General features: G+C 40.3%; 1 protein-coding gene across 6 annotated transcripts in view; it reads right to left on the bottom strand.

Moving 5' to 3' along the window:
- DIP2C (disco interacting protein 2 homolog C) overlaps window positions 1–17,000 on the bottom strand; it is a 290,929-nt gene that overhangs the window by 5,345 nt on the left and 268,584 nt on the right. For all 6 annotated transcript variants that reach the window (XM_042817356.1, XM_042817357.1, XM_042817358.1 and 3 more), the window contains 4 exons: window positions 5,877–5,934; window positions 4,763–4,837; window positions 3,406–3,580; window positions 2,137–2,260 (listed from right to left, as the gene is read on the bottom strand). In XM_042817356.1, coding sequence (XP_042673290.1) covers window positions 2,137–2,260; window positions 3,406–3,580; window positions 4,763–4,837; window positions 5,877–5,934 — 432 coding nt within the window. The remainder of the gene's footprint in view (window positions 1–2,136; window positions 2,261–3,405; window positions 3,581–4,762; window positions 4,838–5,876; window positions 5,935–17,000) is intronic.

The raw sequence follows: 17,000 nt of genomic DNA, 5'->3' as shown, positions 1-17,000 counted from the left end.
TGACCGCTGCAGACACAAAGAAATATTGTCCTTTATGTTTCCACCAGCTGAGATGGATTTACACTGCTTGGTGCAGTTATACATCACAATAGAAAAGGACTGAGACAAAGGAGGTCCGAAGGCATAGGCTGTGCTATTAAAATCTCTTAAGAAAACAGAATAACGTTAAATGATCTTTCAATCAGATCCTCAGTAACAGAAGTTGCACAGCAAGTTCGTGTGTCAGTCAACAGTCCGTGCTTTCCTCAGCAGCGTTACATGTTATGCAAGGAGCACACTTCTTTGAAGCTGGGGCTATTTTTATTATTTGTTGGCTGGCCTGCCCAGTGCCTTTTGTTTGCAATAGGTATCAATGCAGTTCAATTCTTAATGTGTCGCTGTAACTGAAAGAACAACGGTCTCTAACAAAACCAAATGCTCATGTCCCAACCCAAACAAAAGCATATATACAAAGAAAGACTTTTGTCAAGGGGTGCTCCCCAAAGACAAGAGGAGAAGCTGAAAGAAAAGCTGAGTGAGAAAAGTGAAGGTCAGGGTCAGACTATGAAAGAAAACTCCATACTGGCAACTTCTCTCTTTAAACACCTGTTTTTCTGAAGGACCGCTTCACAAAAATATCCAGCTCACCTCCAATTTCTCTTCCTTGAGGAAAAAACAACCTAACAACTATCAGAGTTTGCCTTTGAGCAGAAGGTAGTAATAGCATCACTAATGCTTTCTGAAATTTTGCTTGTGGTCTAAGAATTATTTTCATGTACTTCTACCTTCTTGAAGAAATCTAACAGTCTTTCTTTGATTTTCCCAGCCTACACCAACCCTTCCTGAGCTGTCCCTATACCATTCAAGATTTCCGTGGTAATAGAAGGGAAGGATGGAAAGAGATTCACAAAGAGCTTTCAGTAGTATTGACAAAAGGAATACAACTTAAGCCTTTCTTGCCACTGGAATCAATAATGATCACTTCTGCAGTATGATATGGCTGCTTCTTTCACTGCCCCAGGAGGACACGTTTCTGACAGCAGGTATACCTGAACACACAGATTTTGAATTTGTGGCCATCTACAACAGAGTTTCCCTGAATAGTTTTCCATCCACTGTTGATAAGAATACAGCACATATGAAAGGAGCAGTTCATGACATCCTCTGTGGGTTTGTACTGATCTCTACGAGAACCCAGAATCCTCTACCTTTGTCAGCACAGCACAGCATGGTGATGATTACGTTGCAGGAAGACTGCAATCAGGTAAAACCCCAGATACAATCAACCAAGCAATTAACTGTTTCATAACAGATGTTTGAGAAAAAGGCGGCTAATTGTCACTGAAGAAACCAGTATGGTTGCTATGCTTCTTTACTGCTTCAGGCCATACTCTATAGCCTGAAAACAAAAATGGAGAGTCACATCCTGTACTAGCTGACTTGCTTTAACTGCTGAGATTGTTGATTTGGTTAAAAGAAGAAGGGCTGAGCTGAAGTTAGATCAAACCGAAACAACGACCTGATTCAGTCTTCTGATGCAAAAATAATGAAAAGCAATTTGGCCTCAAGTCGGCCTAGTGAAATCATTACCTGCTGTGTGCATTTGACGATGTGATACATTGATTAAGACAACATCATTATTAACTCATTGATTTACTGCTTCAATTTCCATTGTGACCTTGATTTGATCACTGCTTGATTTATTAATGACCAATTCAAAAGTAACAGCGCGTTCACTAATAACGTTTATTAGTGTGTTCATTTATTTTAAATGCCCGCTTGCTTACTCCTTCTAATAAGAGCACTCATAAAGCTTGAGTTCACACCAAGCTTTTTTTCCTGGTTAGAGCAGAAAACATCCACTGACCTACCTGAGAGCTGTTTGCTTCTCTCAAACTGAAAGTTTAATCTTTCACTCATATTTCAAAACACACCAAAGAAAAGAAATGCATCGAACGATCTTAACGGAAAACAATCCTTCCTGATTACATTTGTTCATGAAAAGTTTCATCCTAAAGGCACATTTACCACCGGTACTAAATCCTGCGACCGTCCCGACAGATCATTTCCTGCACCAATTGCAATATCCAAGAAAAACCCCAGATAATATAGATATTCCAGCTTTATATAAGAGCCATAGCGTTACATAACCCTTACCATTCAGTGATGCTCTTGTGTGCTCTAATTACAGAGGTCTCAATATCGATTGGATGATATCTCATCCCTCGTAACTCCATGGCTTCATCTAATGCACCCACAACATAAAGTGCATCGTGGCGTTCTGGTTGTAAGGGAAAAAGAATTAATGACTGCTCTCCAGAGCATCAAATCACAAAAACAATCACATTAATAAACAAGGAAAATACATATAGCAGAAATTATCCTTGAATTTCTGATCCCTCCAACTGATTTTCAAACTAATAAGCATTCTTCATCACTGAAATGTAGCAGAAGGCAGAAGAAAGGAATGCAGAACCACTATTCACATCTGAAGAAGATATAAGTCTTTACCCAAGAACAGTAGGACAATTTCCTTTGTCCTTAAGGTGGATGTAACAAAAAAAAAAAAATTTTTTTTTCAAGGCAAATTTCTAAACAGACAACAGACTCCTTGTTTTTCTCTCTTTGTTTTCAAAGACTTGACCCTAAACAGCATGGAATATGTTGTTCCAGCAGCCTTGAGAAGGTCAGTACTGATGCCTTATGTTGTACTACAGTAGTCTTCATCAATTAGAAATATGTGCAGCATGTTAGATAGCAAATATCTCATTAAGACAAATACAAGTTCTGAAGAGTAATCCTCTTGTAATATGAATTTTTATTGACTAAAGAAATAAATGAGGCTGAAATTAGGCTTTTTAAAAGATATCAGGCTGATAATAAACGCTTGCACATCATCCTTAAAGGAAATTATATTTGCTAATAGTCTTAAAAGCAGACAACTGGTTCTTTTCATAACAACTCAGAGAGTTGCATGGTGGTAATTACAAATCACAGAATCATAGAATCATAGAATGGCTTGGGCTGAAAGGGATCTTAAAGATCATCCAGTCCCATCATGGGCTTGTTGCTACCCATCAGATCAGGCTGCCCAGGGTCCCATCCAGTCCGGCCTTGAATTACCTCAAAGGATGAAGCATTCCTCTGGGCAACCTGTTCCACTGCTTCACCACCTTCTGAGCAGAGAATTTCTTCCTAACGTCTAACCTAATTTTCCCTTTTCTAGTTTAAAGCCATTCTCCTGTCATTATCAAACTGTGTAATCCTGGTCTTTGTTTTATTTTTGGATTGTCTTGAAATGTTTTTTTTTTGCAGTTCTAGTAGCTTCACTGACAGAACCAGCTAGATAACACAGGCCAGGAGACACAACCATCATAATCTAAATTATACACACAGACCCACGGCAGACAAGGAGAAACCCCTTACCTCCATTTGCATCTGTAAGCTCTGTTCTTCGCAGGAACCCCAGATAGCCAGTCCGAGCCCAAATAGTTTGTGTGTCTCCAAAGCTGAGTCTTGAATTAAAATGATCTGATTGCAAAGATTCATCTCCATATATGGTAAAGTACCCACTGGCATTGTGAGTGCTGTGAACCCATATCTAAGTTAAAAGCAATTATACTGGTATTAATTAAAGCAGCTTTCCAGAATGAAGCATTATTGAAAATTCTTAATGCAAATATTTTCAGTCATAGCTAGATAATACATGTAACCAGAAATAATGCCTTTTAACACTGTTCCTGACCCACTTGCATGCACGAATCAAGACCCAAATCTGACCTCGCTGAAGTCAAAGCGCAGAGCTAATCTGTGCTAGCCCATGGGAATGCAGGAGTCATGTTGTGGGGACGCTCTCCCTGCAGCTTTCCAGCCCCAGGTCAGCCTCAGACTTGCACAGACTCCTGCAACTGTCATTGCTCTGAGCTCTGCCTGGGCTGTGGCAATTCTCAGATGCTGCTGTAGACATACTGCTCTTCCATAGCCCCCTGAGCCTGGTTCAGTGTATTTGATCCAGCTGGACATTGTCAGTGAACACAAAACAGACAGATACCTCCCACAGCACCAGTGTAGTGGGAAAGGCTACAACATTTGAAATGGAGTTTGCATAATTTTAGAGGGAGAGGCCAGGGACCTTCACATGTGGAAAAGGGTTCATTTCAGCTAACTCAAGACATCATGGAATATTCACACTTTCATAGTGATGAAATCTTAAAAATGAATCTCACAAATCAGATTGCAATCTTAATTATGACTACGCAAATCCCTCATTTTGTTAATTAGATCTTTTAATTGCTCTTTGAAAATAACATTTGAAGTTTTTTCTCTATAAACTTAAAAATAAATCAGAAAAACACATAGCCTTGCTCAACTCAGCTAATGAGAGTGCTTCAGTGCACTGAAGCGCAATGACTATAAAGAGGAAAACACTGAAACTTCTCTAGCTGAAATTAGACTAATCAATACACTTATTTTTTTCATTAAAGTTTTCATTGGAATTACTCAAGCATCAAGTAGAAAATGTAATTAGAGAAAGCAGATTGTTTTCAAATTATTTCATAGACTTGAGCTATTATTAGCATTTATTAAGTATGCCAATAACATTTTTAATAAAGATACAAATATCACACCACGCACTTCATACACAATTGAGGTCTGCATCATTTAAGTTTTTTAACCTAGCATTTAATAAGATGCATGATAGGAAACCACTGGCAAATATTTTGATAGCTTTTCCCCTGAGATTCAGTTCCAAGTATGCAAAGGTGAAGTTTTCATGACTCACCTCACCAAGATGAGAATCTCCTAAGGGTCCCTTAGTTTCTGGATTAGCGATAATGATACGTACTCCAGGCAGGATCTATTGAAAGAACACATGAAGAATGAGAAAGGAGGTACTTACCCAATCATCAGCTGAATATTCTTCCCCAAAATTGCCTTCACAGTAAATCTGAAGGCATCCTTAAAAATCAGAAGTAGACATACTGAATAAAAAATTGAAATAGTCAATTGATGTAACAAATCTAGATATTTGGGAAATGTTAAAGTAAAACCTCTTATCTTTGTGAAAGCTGCTCCATCAATAAAAACTTGTCAAAAGTCAAATATTGATCTACAACATGAACAGCAAAAAAAAACCCCAAAAACTCCAAAAATCATATCAAACAGCCCCAAATCTCTTTGACAGTACATACCAGAATGGAAAAAACCCACCCTATTCACATGAAAGCTTGCTCTGAAGCAAAGAGGAAGCCCTGTAGGCAGCACATAGTCTCTTAAGAACAAGATCCTTGCCAGTGACTCCATGTAACAGGCTGGCATTCAAACACTGCAGAGGTGGAGAGATGCTAAAACCTAAAATAGCACAGGGAGCATCCTCTGAAATGAACGTTCTCAAAGATATAATCAGACTGCTTTAGACGAGCACAGAGAGGGCCAAGGGCAGCCTGTGAGCGGGCTGCCTCAGCGGCTGAGTGTAGCGGCTCCGTCCCCTCCGCCTCACATAGGCAGGGCACGCTTGGCAGCACACCTCAGCCGCTGGCATGTGGCCGGGCGCTGTGTCCTACACAGAGCTGAGCATGGCACCAGTGTCTGCTGGGCCCCCTGGCCTGTCTCCCCTGGGGTGCTGCACCCCTCTACCGATGGATAGAAGTCTACAGGTAAAACGTCGACGCTGAGACTTCGCTAAAGGCACACGTGTGCCACATCTGTAGGATGAGATGCAGCTTCTGAGCAATGAAGCAGGCGCTGCCGCTGGCACTCCAGCAGCAAAGGCCTTTGGCTGCACAGCTGATAAAGACTTTTGGAGCGCTGTGTTTGCTTGAAAAATGAACAGACATGGAAATGCACTGAAATCATTTACTATAAAGGAGATGTTCGAATCTTCTCTCAGTACTTACTTTTCCTGACTCCATGAGGGGCAGACTATGCGGAGATCCTCTTTCTACTAAACGAACTCTGTAAAATACACGTGAAAATAATACGGATAGTAGATGGTTGCGTTTATTTGCTTTCCACTGATATTTATTTCTAAAGGGAACGGCTGATGGTCACAGAGATTAATGCTATTTTTGGAACAGATGGAGCTTATATCCTCTAAAACATCCTGAGGCCCAACATTTAATTTTTGGCAAAACTTACAGCTTGGAAAGTAATGAAAAAAAGATGGCTACAAACATTTTCTTAAAGACTAAATTCTTCCAATGTAATTGGTGCCTTATATTTATTTTGATAGACTTTTGTAAATGGAATTCCAAGCACAAAATTATTCCCAACAAAAGGGATCTAAAGCATTGATTTTCCACAAGAACATCATAAATGTCAGGGCACAGAAACAAAAGCATGTGAGCTGAGTGAGCAACCACATTCCATGAGTGGGTAATGGTTGAAACCAAAGTCATCCCTAAAGAGCCCATAACCACAACTTGGACTGAAATCTGCCTTAGCAATCTTTTGATCATTTTCGATGGACAATGTTTGATAAACATTTTAGTAACAACAACAAAAAAACCCTTAAATGAAAAATGCTATTACTGTTGAGGTCAGACCCTTACTGACAGTGACACTCTGGTCTGCTCTCTTCCCTTCTTAGATAACTCATTTTCCCACTGAAGGAACAGCTATGGCAGCTCTCCTGGAGAAGCATGATGGTCTGGAAGGAGATTGCTCATCTAACAGTAGAAAGAGACTGTGAAGTCCTAAAATGGTCTATCAGCTCAGCCAGTAGACGGGGAAGAGATTTCTGGTAACAAATAGGCATTTCTGTATCCCAAGTGAGATGCCTCAAAAGCCATAGCAGAATCATGAAAAACTTCCCACTCTCCCGAATTTTCATATCCCACAGAGTTGATCTAAATCTCTTCTTCCACCAAGCAAGCAGTTCTTACCCCTCTCTTTCCACCAAATGCCACATTATAAAGAAAAAATCCCTGAGATATATAAAAAAAATAATCTCATAAAAGAAATGTTGATACAAGAGGGTGCACAGGAAGGCATAGCGAGGTGTGTAGAGAACTGGATCCAGTTGAAGTGATCACAAAACTGCAGTCAGTTAAGAGCTGTCGTGAGAGATCTTTTCTGCGCTGTTCTGATACCTTTTTATATGTGAAACACTGCAGAGCTCAGTATGGGGAGGGAGGGATGAGACACAGAGAGAACTCTGCTAAAGGTCCCTTGGGGAAGAGCAAAGCTTTGGCAATTTCAAGCCCCTACACATAAAAGAAGATGGAAAAAGATTTTCTCTTCTTTTTGTACTATTTCTTTGCTCTAGAAGTTATCCATAAAAGCTGGGACTGTCGAGGTCAAGGCAGGAACAGTGAATAGAGATTCATCTGCAGTGCTGGGGAGTTTCTCAGCCTTGATGGATGGGGCAGGGCCGAGCCCTGAGGCACAGCACAGCAGTGTGAACAGCTTCTCACACGCAAGAAATACATCCCAAGTTCCCAGCAATTTCAGAGCTCTTTTCCAATTTTACTTTATTGCTCTCTTCTGCCTATGGAGTGTTACAGGCATGCATGTGCACATGTACGCATGTTGCCCATGACAGCTGAAAAGCAGCAAGGCCACCGCCAGCACCACAACAAAAGCACTGAAGCTGCAGTATCCAGCTGTCCCACCACAGATATAGATGTGGGGCAGCAGAACCTCAGGATCTTCACTGTAAGGTGTACATGTATGCCTAAAGTCACGCTGCCCCATAACAGACACGTCTGCATATGCCCCTCCTGAACAGCCGCTCCAACAAGTCAAAGCAGACGTATTTTGGAGTATGCAGCAAGTGGTTTAAAAATAACTCTGTGCACGTCGAGAAAAAAAACCAAATGTTGCAAGAAGCAGTTGTTAATTAATGCCTCTATCTCTGCCTTTTTATATATAACTCTGTTCTGTAAAATCTGTAGAAGTTCAGAAATAGAAAATGCCTTACAATGAGCTCTTAGCTGACATCTCTGATTTTCTGCTAACAGGTAGCTGCTCTCAGGAGAACTGGTCATCATCTCACCCATGGGATCTTCTCTAGCAGAGACTTCTTCAATTATTTACCAACATTTGTCAAGTAGGTTTGATTTTTAAAAATAGACTATTTAAAAAAAAAACTCCAGCCATGTATAGAGGTGAGAAAGATGGTGTGAAAAAAGGCAGCAAACACTTTATTTGAATTTGAGATTGGTATAAAAATAATTCAATTTTAATACAAAATCACTCTGGGGCAGGAAAAGTATATGTCAGAGCTGTTCAATTCTGTGAAGATTCCACTGCTCTTTGCTCCCTTTCTGCTTCAAAACATGCCTCAGCAATGCTGCTGAATTCCATGCCTCGTGGGAACTGCACATAGTAAAGCTCAGAAATCATATAAAATAAAGCTATATATTAAATAGTCACTGAAGTGACTGCTGGAAATGAATCAACATCCATAATTCTGACCAGCTCCTTCTCCCGTCCTTTCAGCAGCTGTGCCTCCCTCCTTGCTGTTAGTACTAGCACATTCTTCTAGCTCCCTTCTCCATTTATTTCCCTTAATCTCCTCTGAATTTTAGCACACGAAGATCCAGAAGGTGCAATTTCTCAGTTTCCCATTCTGTTAAAACTCCCCCCCAACGTGCTTTCCTCCTCACATCCCCACAGAAATATCACAGCAGTGCACTACACATAGCATCTCTGCATTTAGGGGAGGTTTTCTGCTCGGGCCCTGTTAGTGCTCAGAAACTGAGACTCCCTGTTAAAAACTTTTGGCTAAGCTCACAATGCATGTGAGAACACGCCATTAAACCTCTACCATCTCTGAAATAACAAGATATTTTGCCACAGAGAGATTAAAAAGAAAAACAGAAGTGCAACATTGGATTCTGCTGTTACCATCTCCTATGTGCATACTTAATTTTAAGTGCATAATAGTCTTACTAACTCTACAGGGACTAGCACTGCAAATAAATTACGGACATTATGCAATAACTTTTAAATGAGTTTTACTTTGTCTCATCATAAAATAATTCAATTGTTCCTGCTGCTCCCCCAGGAGATTTCCATTTTTCACTGACAGGCAGCAGACATGTCTGAGACCTCGTGCACCTTCCATTCCTTACAGCCCCAGGTGTGCGCTGGCAGCAGCAGGCAGAGCCCAGAGAGCATTACACCTGTGATAAATGCTGAGAAATTCCACCCGAGTCACACTGCTGATGCTGGCCAGGGGACTCATAGCTCCTTCTGACTGTGTTTCTCTAAGTAGGAATTTCACAAATAATCACAACATGCTCCCAGGCATCAGAGCTGCAGGAAGGGCAAGTCACGTTTCTATGCAGCACTCCACTGTTCCTTCGTTGGGGGGCACAAAAGGCCTCTTACAAAGTGAACCCAGAGCCCTCCTGCTGCCTTCTGTTGCCTTCAAGTCACACTGGGAAGGGCAGAGCAGAGTATGGCAGCAGTGCCAGGCTGGGCGAAGAGCCTGGAAATCAAGTGGGTGGGATCAAAGTGTTGCCCTTGGGTGTGAAAGCTATATTTGCACCTTCTGGCGGTTTGCAGCCAAGCTGAGAGGGAAAACAGAAATGAGTGACCGAACGCAGGGAAAACACGGAGCTTCTCTCCAACCAAAACATCTCACTGGGGAGGAGAAGCAAAAGATGCTTAAGAATGCTTGTACTGTTACATTGCTATTAGCAAAGATGATGTGCAAGGAACCTGCAGTATTTATACAGCAGGGCATGGGAGAGTATGATTTTTAACATTTTCTTCTTTGGCTCCAAAGAATCAGTCTTTTTTTCTTAAGAAAAGATTTTGAACTGGTGCTCTGCAGTTGAGAAATCTGCTTAGATTTCAAAGCCTGCCTAACGGGATTTAATTGAAAATGTAGTCAAAACAACAGTAAGGGCTTGAGTTATTTTTCTCATTACTATTTAATACATTGGATGGATGGATTTTATCTCCTTCAAATCAAACTCTTATGACAGAAAAGCAGAACTGAAGTCTGACTTCAGAATGAAAGCTGGCAACCTACAGCTAACCGGCATTGTACTGAGCAGTGCAGGGGATACTGAAATACAGGAACAGTGCCTTTCTGCCCAACTGTTCACATGGAGTTGCAGATTACGCTGAGGTTCCTTTTTCTATCTGGTGACAAAAACTCCAAATATATTCCACAGTTAGCTGGTACTCTCACAAATCAAGGAATCTGTCAGCAGAGCAATTAAGTAAGGTCTGGGGAATCTGAAGGGCCTGGAACATGCAAGGTGGTAGTAACCAGTGTTATGATGCCAAAATTGGGAAAACCTTTAAACACAGCTGTGTTGTTGCACTGGGAAAGACTTCAGGCTCTTTGATTCTAATAGAGATGGAAAGAAGCTATTAGGTCATTCCAGTCCAGCTCCCTGCCAAAAAAGGCTACTCCCAGCACTGCTCTCTGAGTGCTTCGTCTACTCCTGTTACAGCATTTCAAATGATGGGGCTTCTCCTACTTCCCTTCAGAATTAATTTCTCAACTGAATGTACTTCATGGTCTTTTTACTGTCCTGTTTGGCAGGAATTTTTCTTAGCTTCCTCTTATTATTTCTGAGTAGTTCCCCATGTAAAATTAGAAAAATTTCTCCTTTTCTTGCTGAACGAGTAAAGACTTTGGCTCTACCCTAACACATGGCAAAATCCCACCCCTTGAACTTTGGTCTTTCCTTTACAGTCACTCCCACAAGCTGAGCCTCATACCTCTCCCCACCCCCATGTCAGTGTGCCAAGCATCCTCTGCTGTCAGCCAGGCTGTGCACCAAAGCATTTTCCAACATCAAGCTCTCATTCCCTGTCTACCCTACCAACCCTTTCTTATCATTCTTCCTCCTGTCTGGAACTTTGCAGTCACACCAGCATGGAAGTCCACCTTTTTCATTTCTTAATTCTTAGTTCTTCTGTTAGGATGGTATGTTTTTCAGCAGCTGATTTTTCACATTTGAAAAACTTCAGCAACAAAAGCTAGAGGAAATCAGATACAGTATGATTTAAGTACAGCCTACCATATACTGAAAATGCACTGAAAATACAAAAACATCTATATATATCCCCTAAGTCCTCCCCTTAGCCAAAAACCTTCTGCGGCAAGAAGATATGATGGGAAACCTTGGTTTCATTTCAGACTTATTATTTCTTGCTGATCATCATCTTACATTACAAGTTGAGCTTGTGGGGAAAAAGTGGATATTTTCTTATCATGCAAGAAACATGTTTTGAAAATTGTTGCATATTAAGCTGGAACAAAGAGGTGAAAAATGAACATGTAGACAGAAAAAAACGCTGCAGGTCAGACAAAGAGATTCTATCTAATTTTTTTTTTAACTGTAGCTTCATTAACTCTCCAAACTAAAAATGTTTTAAACACCATCAAGAGCAAAAATTCGAAAGTTAAAGTAGGGCGCTTTGACCATTTAATCTTGTTTCTTAAGCTGTAAAGATCTGTCAAAATTGACTCTTTCAACTTCCACAAAATCATGTTTTCTGGTGAAAAAAAAAACCACATTTATTTCATTGGAAATGTTAACCAAAATCTAATTTAAAGGCACTTAATGTCTGAGACCTGTACCTCTGTGTAGCTATATTCTACAAACCAGTGACTTCCCAGTTACAACTGAAACAGCCAGGAACTCTCGAATGCCGTCAGCCACTGCCATCAGCAACATTTCTCAGACAGACACCACTACTGAAAAAACCCTTTGAAGTTCAACACTTTCAGGACTCTCTTTACTCAAACAATAAACTGCACATAAACTATTCTGGAATTTACAAGGCAATGAGCTCATTGTACTCTAAAATGGAAATATGGATCAATGAGATCATTTGATGCTTTCCTGCTCAAGCTACTATAGGGAATCTGTTTTTAGTGGGGGAGCTGAAGTTGATGATCCCCAGAGGTTCCTTCCAACCCCTATGATTCTATAATTCTATGAGAAGCTTCAAGATGAAGTTCCCAGTTGAAACTGCCAGAAAATGGCACACCTGAGCACTTTGGCTGAAGGGAAAATCTAGATAATGAAAGAAGACTTTCTGTACACCGTCCTGGTTTCTTCAAAACAGTTTTCTTCTCATCGTATGAGAAATTCAGATAACGGATAAAGACAACCGAGACTGAAAAAGGGCATTTTTGGATTGAAACAAACTTTAGCCAACAAAATGAACAACCATGACATCTACTGTACATCTAGGACATATTTTAATCCTGCTAAATCCATTACCAATAAGTTCAGTTAAAGAATTAGCACTAAATCACTACCTTTAATGCAAAGACTTGCTTCACTATAAATCTAAGTTATGTTTCATGTCCCAAATTTCCTGATGTCAAAGGGAAACAGCTTCCTATCCTGCAGATGTTTGGATAAAGGAGCAGAAGAGGTTATACAAGGGTTTAAGACAATGCAGAAAGTTGCAAAGGAATGAAAATGAGGCAGGAATTCAGGTTCAGGAAATGGATATTCAAAGCTTCAGGGAATTAAGAAAGTAATTTTATCATAAATAGCTATGGGCAAATGTAAAAATAAATCTCATTTTTTTTTTCTGCTTTCCTCCTTAAACCACTGCACGATATTCAGCTTTCGTTATATGTGCATCACATTCATCACATTCAATTTGTTAAACTGTAAAGTCTAATACACAACTACTTCAAGTGGTCTGGGACTCCAGAGAACTCAGTCTGGCCCCTGGCCAGATTAATCACCTGAGGCAAGCAATGAGGGAGCACAGGTGAAGGCAATTCACCTGTTCTGCAGGAAAGGGTGGAGCCAGGCTGCACCCCTCCTAGACCCATTTAAGAGCGGACTGCCAAGGGGAAGGGTCTCTTCTGGAGATCTGCTTCACTGGAGTTTGTTATGCAAGACCAGGATAGGGTGAGTGTCCTCTTTTCCTTACTCTAGTATCATAATTACATCAGATAAACTCCTGGATGTACTATACCATCTGTATATTCATTGATTGTACACATGTCCCATCAGAAACAGCATCTCTCTTCTCTGAGCTTCAGGTTTGTATCTGCAAAACCAGGTATAGTGTTGCTTTCAGCCTTCAGCTTTCTGTTTAGATTACAAACCTCCCAGGACTCACTGTTTATTGCTAATTGTTTTTACAGCACTTTTCATAACCACTGTTGTGAGCTGATGACTTTGTTTTATATAACGTGCTTTTTCTATTTTATGATCCCTTATGTTCCCTGTTCTAATTGAGGAAAAAGAGACTCCACACCCAGGGAAAACTTTCATTATAATGATTTGAAACCTGAAATAATTTTTCAGGTACAGAATTACCCTATTTGTTATTAACAAATGATGGAATTTTAGCTTCCTGGATGCAATATTCATGTTCTCTACATTCACAAAGTGTTTTGAAAGGTAAAAGTTCTGAAATCAAGTCTTCCTTTGTAAGCCTCCTTATAGTACTGCAAGCTTCCAAATCCACATCACCAGCTGATGCACGGAGCAGGTACCCTGCATTATTGCAGAGGAACTTACTGGAGGATTCCCTCTCCTTATCAATCACCAGTGTAATTTCCTGTGCACAGAGAAGTTCAACATACAAACACTGATTCAGTGGAATTAAAACTACAGACAGACTGAAAGAAGAAAGGCTTTGCTGAAAGCTCAGTAGTGCTGCAGAGCCCTGGATGCTTCAAGTCATTGTGAAGGGACCACCCTTGTCACAGGAGACTTATGGGGAACCCTGGCTGAGCTTCACACTCTTCATGTAAATAAGCTCATCTGCAAACAGATGCACACACACACACACACATATATATATATATATAAACTTCAGGCTAATATGCAAGGCTTGAAGCAGTATATTAAGAGCCATTGAATACAACTACTTGAAAGAATATTGCATCTCTAACAAAGTTAGGAAGGGATCCTTATATAAATATAGGGTGTTTTTACAGTTCTTCTGAGCTCTCACACTCAAATTACTTAGAATTCACACAGCTACAGAGTGCTGACAACCTGAGTCCAGTGAGGGCCTGAGGCTGGCGGACTGCAGCGGGTCACAGAGGTGGGAGCCCATTTCCCACGGGTAGCCCTCAGGCACATCACCCACTGCTGAATTATTCATGGCAAGTAACTGTCAGTAAGTGGGAGAGCAAAGGCTCCATCCTCCTGTGAAGAATGGCAAGGAAAGAGGACAAAGAAAACACAGATGGAAAGCACTTCAGGAGATACATCTCTTAAACACATCTCTTAGAGCACGTGGCAGTGAGGTCTGCAGAAATTACAATGGCTTGCTCCAAATTTCGTAAGTGTTCATTACATGTTTTTACATATTTTTCCTCAACTACTGAAGCAGTCTCTACTTGTTTAATGCTCCATGAGTATACATAAAAAATAAGAAAAACAAAGCAAAATATACTGCTGAATATACTGTCTTTAAAACTCAAACATGTAACATGTTATCTTTAAAGGAAATGGAAGAATGAGAATTCCTTTTTCTCTTCATTATGCAGACATTCCTGTAACTGTATGGTCAGACTGGTGGCAGAGAGAAAGACAAAATGAAAATAGAAGAACTTAAAAAAAAAAAAAAATCTTCCATAGAATGGCGACCTGCCACCTTGCTGTACCAATTCCCAGCTCTGGTAGGAATAAGGACACCAACAGAAGCTCAGTATACTGAAATTGGGAATTCCTTCTTTTTTTTTTTTTTTTTTTTTTAAACAAAATCAGATTTCTTCAGGAATAAAAATGTTGGTGTGTTTTAATAAGCTGGAATGTTATTTGGAGGCTGACAGATGATTTGCCAAAATAAAACTTGAACCATTTTCCATCTAGTTCTATTATTAATGTCTGGAGAATGACGTGCAAATGGCACTTGCAAACAATTAAGTAAATGTAAAACTGCAGTACAGCAACCCTGGAAAGCTAAGGCTTCTGTCTTCCCTTTGTCTTGGTACAGGTGACAGTATTCCTTTACTCTTTCAGGGAAGTGTAAGTGGAATTTCTCAATTTATTGTTAAGGTATAAACCACATCCTCAAAAGCCACCACTTGATCCAGCTCTTATTGTCCTATTCCACTAAAATCAACATTATGTTCCCTTGATGAAGCCCTTCTCAAAGAAAAACAGACTTGTTTCAAGGGAGGAAATACCTCCAGGACTAGTAATCCATCCTTACAGAGCGCAGAAATTGCTTTGTGAGAGTCCCATTCCCCTCATAACTCAAAGTCCATCTGATTAGGACAAGAGGGGGTGAGTTTCCATCTAAAAGTTATGGGATGTTTGTCCTTTTCTCCTGCCCTACAACAGAATTTGGTTTATGCCTGGAAACATAAGACATCTTTAAAAGCCCTTAAAATCGGTATATTTACCGTTTTTGTTACAACCCTGGATTTTCTCATATAAACAGAGCAACCCCTCAGATGATGTTTAAACAGTTTGCTCCCCTTCAGCAGTCCAGGTTGTCAGCTGTTCTCCAAATAACAGCAGATGCTGAGCATAGCTCTTGGCTCATCCCCTCTGCAGGCAGCAATGGTTCCTCCAGGGCAGGCACCCCAGGACTTCACCTCCAAGTCAGAAGTAGGAAGTTTTGTTAAACTCACCATCCAGGACAAACTTTTCTTTTGTTTGTCATAGGAAATACTACCAACGGGATTTGGGGGACAGATACAAAATACAATGTCATTAAAAGGCTAATGCTGTATTTTTGCCTAAAGGAACACGAAGAACAAGGAGGGTTTTTACCAGTACTGTAACAGCTTAAACTTGTTGATGAGATTCTACAAGATGATAGTGTGCAAAATACCCCTAAATCCATACATTTCTACCATAGAATCCTCAAAACCAAACTGCATCACAAGTTAGACTAATTAAAACTTGGCCTAATTAAAACCTAGAGGGTTTCAGGCTTGATTTTAAGGACCTCAACCCTTTTTCCTCTTACAACAGAGTTAACTTCTCTGTTGACTTCATAAGGATGAAAAGCTTTTCATTCTTCCAAGAAAATCTGTCCCTGTGCTAACAGAAAAACAACCAAACAGCAATGGACAGTCTAAAAAAAGATGCATAAATAATGTGTGAAATTGGAAGTAAAGTGACCTGTACCAGATGATCCTCAGAGCTCAGGATGACTACAGCAGCACTGCTGGAGGTGGCACCTGACACAGTGCAATTTGTAGGAGAGCTTGCTGCTCTGGTGATTTGTCAGGTCAGTGTTTGGAACAGCTCCCCAGGTAGGTACCCAGCACTTCCAAACTCAACAAACTCCACACACTGCACCTACTAAATCTCACTGTAGAGCAAAAAGCGACCATGTGTCCAAGGGGACAATAACATATTCATGTTATTACCTGTTACCCCTTCAGAATCCCACACAGAGTGAATTATTGAAAAATGGCATTTTCTGTAGCCTACAAATGGATTCTGTGCACTGTAACCTACTACAAGAGTGGGAAAAAGCAATGCTCCCCAGAGCACGAGGGAGCAGTTATCAACGTTTCTTTTTTGTAACCACTGGTAAATTGCTTTCAAGTATGGTTAATCAATTAATGCTTCACGAAAGGTAACTATTTTATTGTCACTTGTCATTAGCATGACTCTTCCTGACATGTATCCCTCCAGTCTATTTTCTCCACTACGTGTCCATAAAATGTTAACCTTCATGCTGTGACTGTGCTGCAGCACACTGCTGTGACTGTAGCTTACATAATAATTTAGCTAAGTAGTTCTTTTGTCTGGTAACCTTGCAGTAGGAGTATTCTTCAAGGGAGATGGAAAAGAAGTGTTCAAGAACCAGAAAAAACTCCTGTGGTTTTGTTGCTTGGTATTACTCAAAAAAAATGTACACACAATGTGAAAGTTTCAATAAAATACGGCGCAGAATAACAAACTATTGACAGCTAGGATAAAGGCTATTTTTCTTTTCCTGCATGAAGTCTGAACTGCTGGAATATATTAAAATGGAGGCAAAGCCTTTGCTGATCCTTTTTGACAGTCTGCATTTGAGACTGGGATCAGTATATAAACAATCCATAATAATAAAACCTAAGTAACTGTTTTCACAACTCTCTGAAACTCTATCACTGT

Source organism: Centrocercus urophasianus, unplaced genomic scaffold (genome assembly GCF_019232065.1).
Source record: "Centrocercus urophasianus isolate 14NV4802_14NV808 unplaced genomic scaffold, USGS_Curo_1.0 seq_16, whole genome shotgun sequence".
Classification (NCBI taxonomy): domain Eukaryota; kingdom Metazoa; phylum Chordata; class Aves; order Galliformes; family Phasianidae; genus Centrocercus; species Centrocercus urophasianus.
Note: the sequence above shows the minus strand (reverse complement) of the source record. Positions and strands in the feature narration are given on the sequence as shown.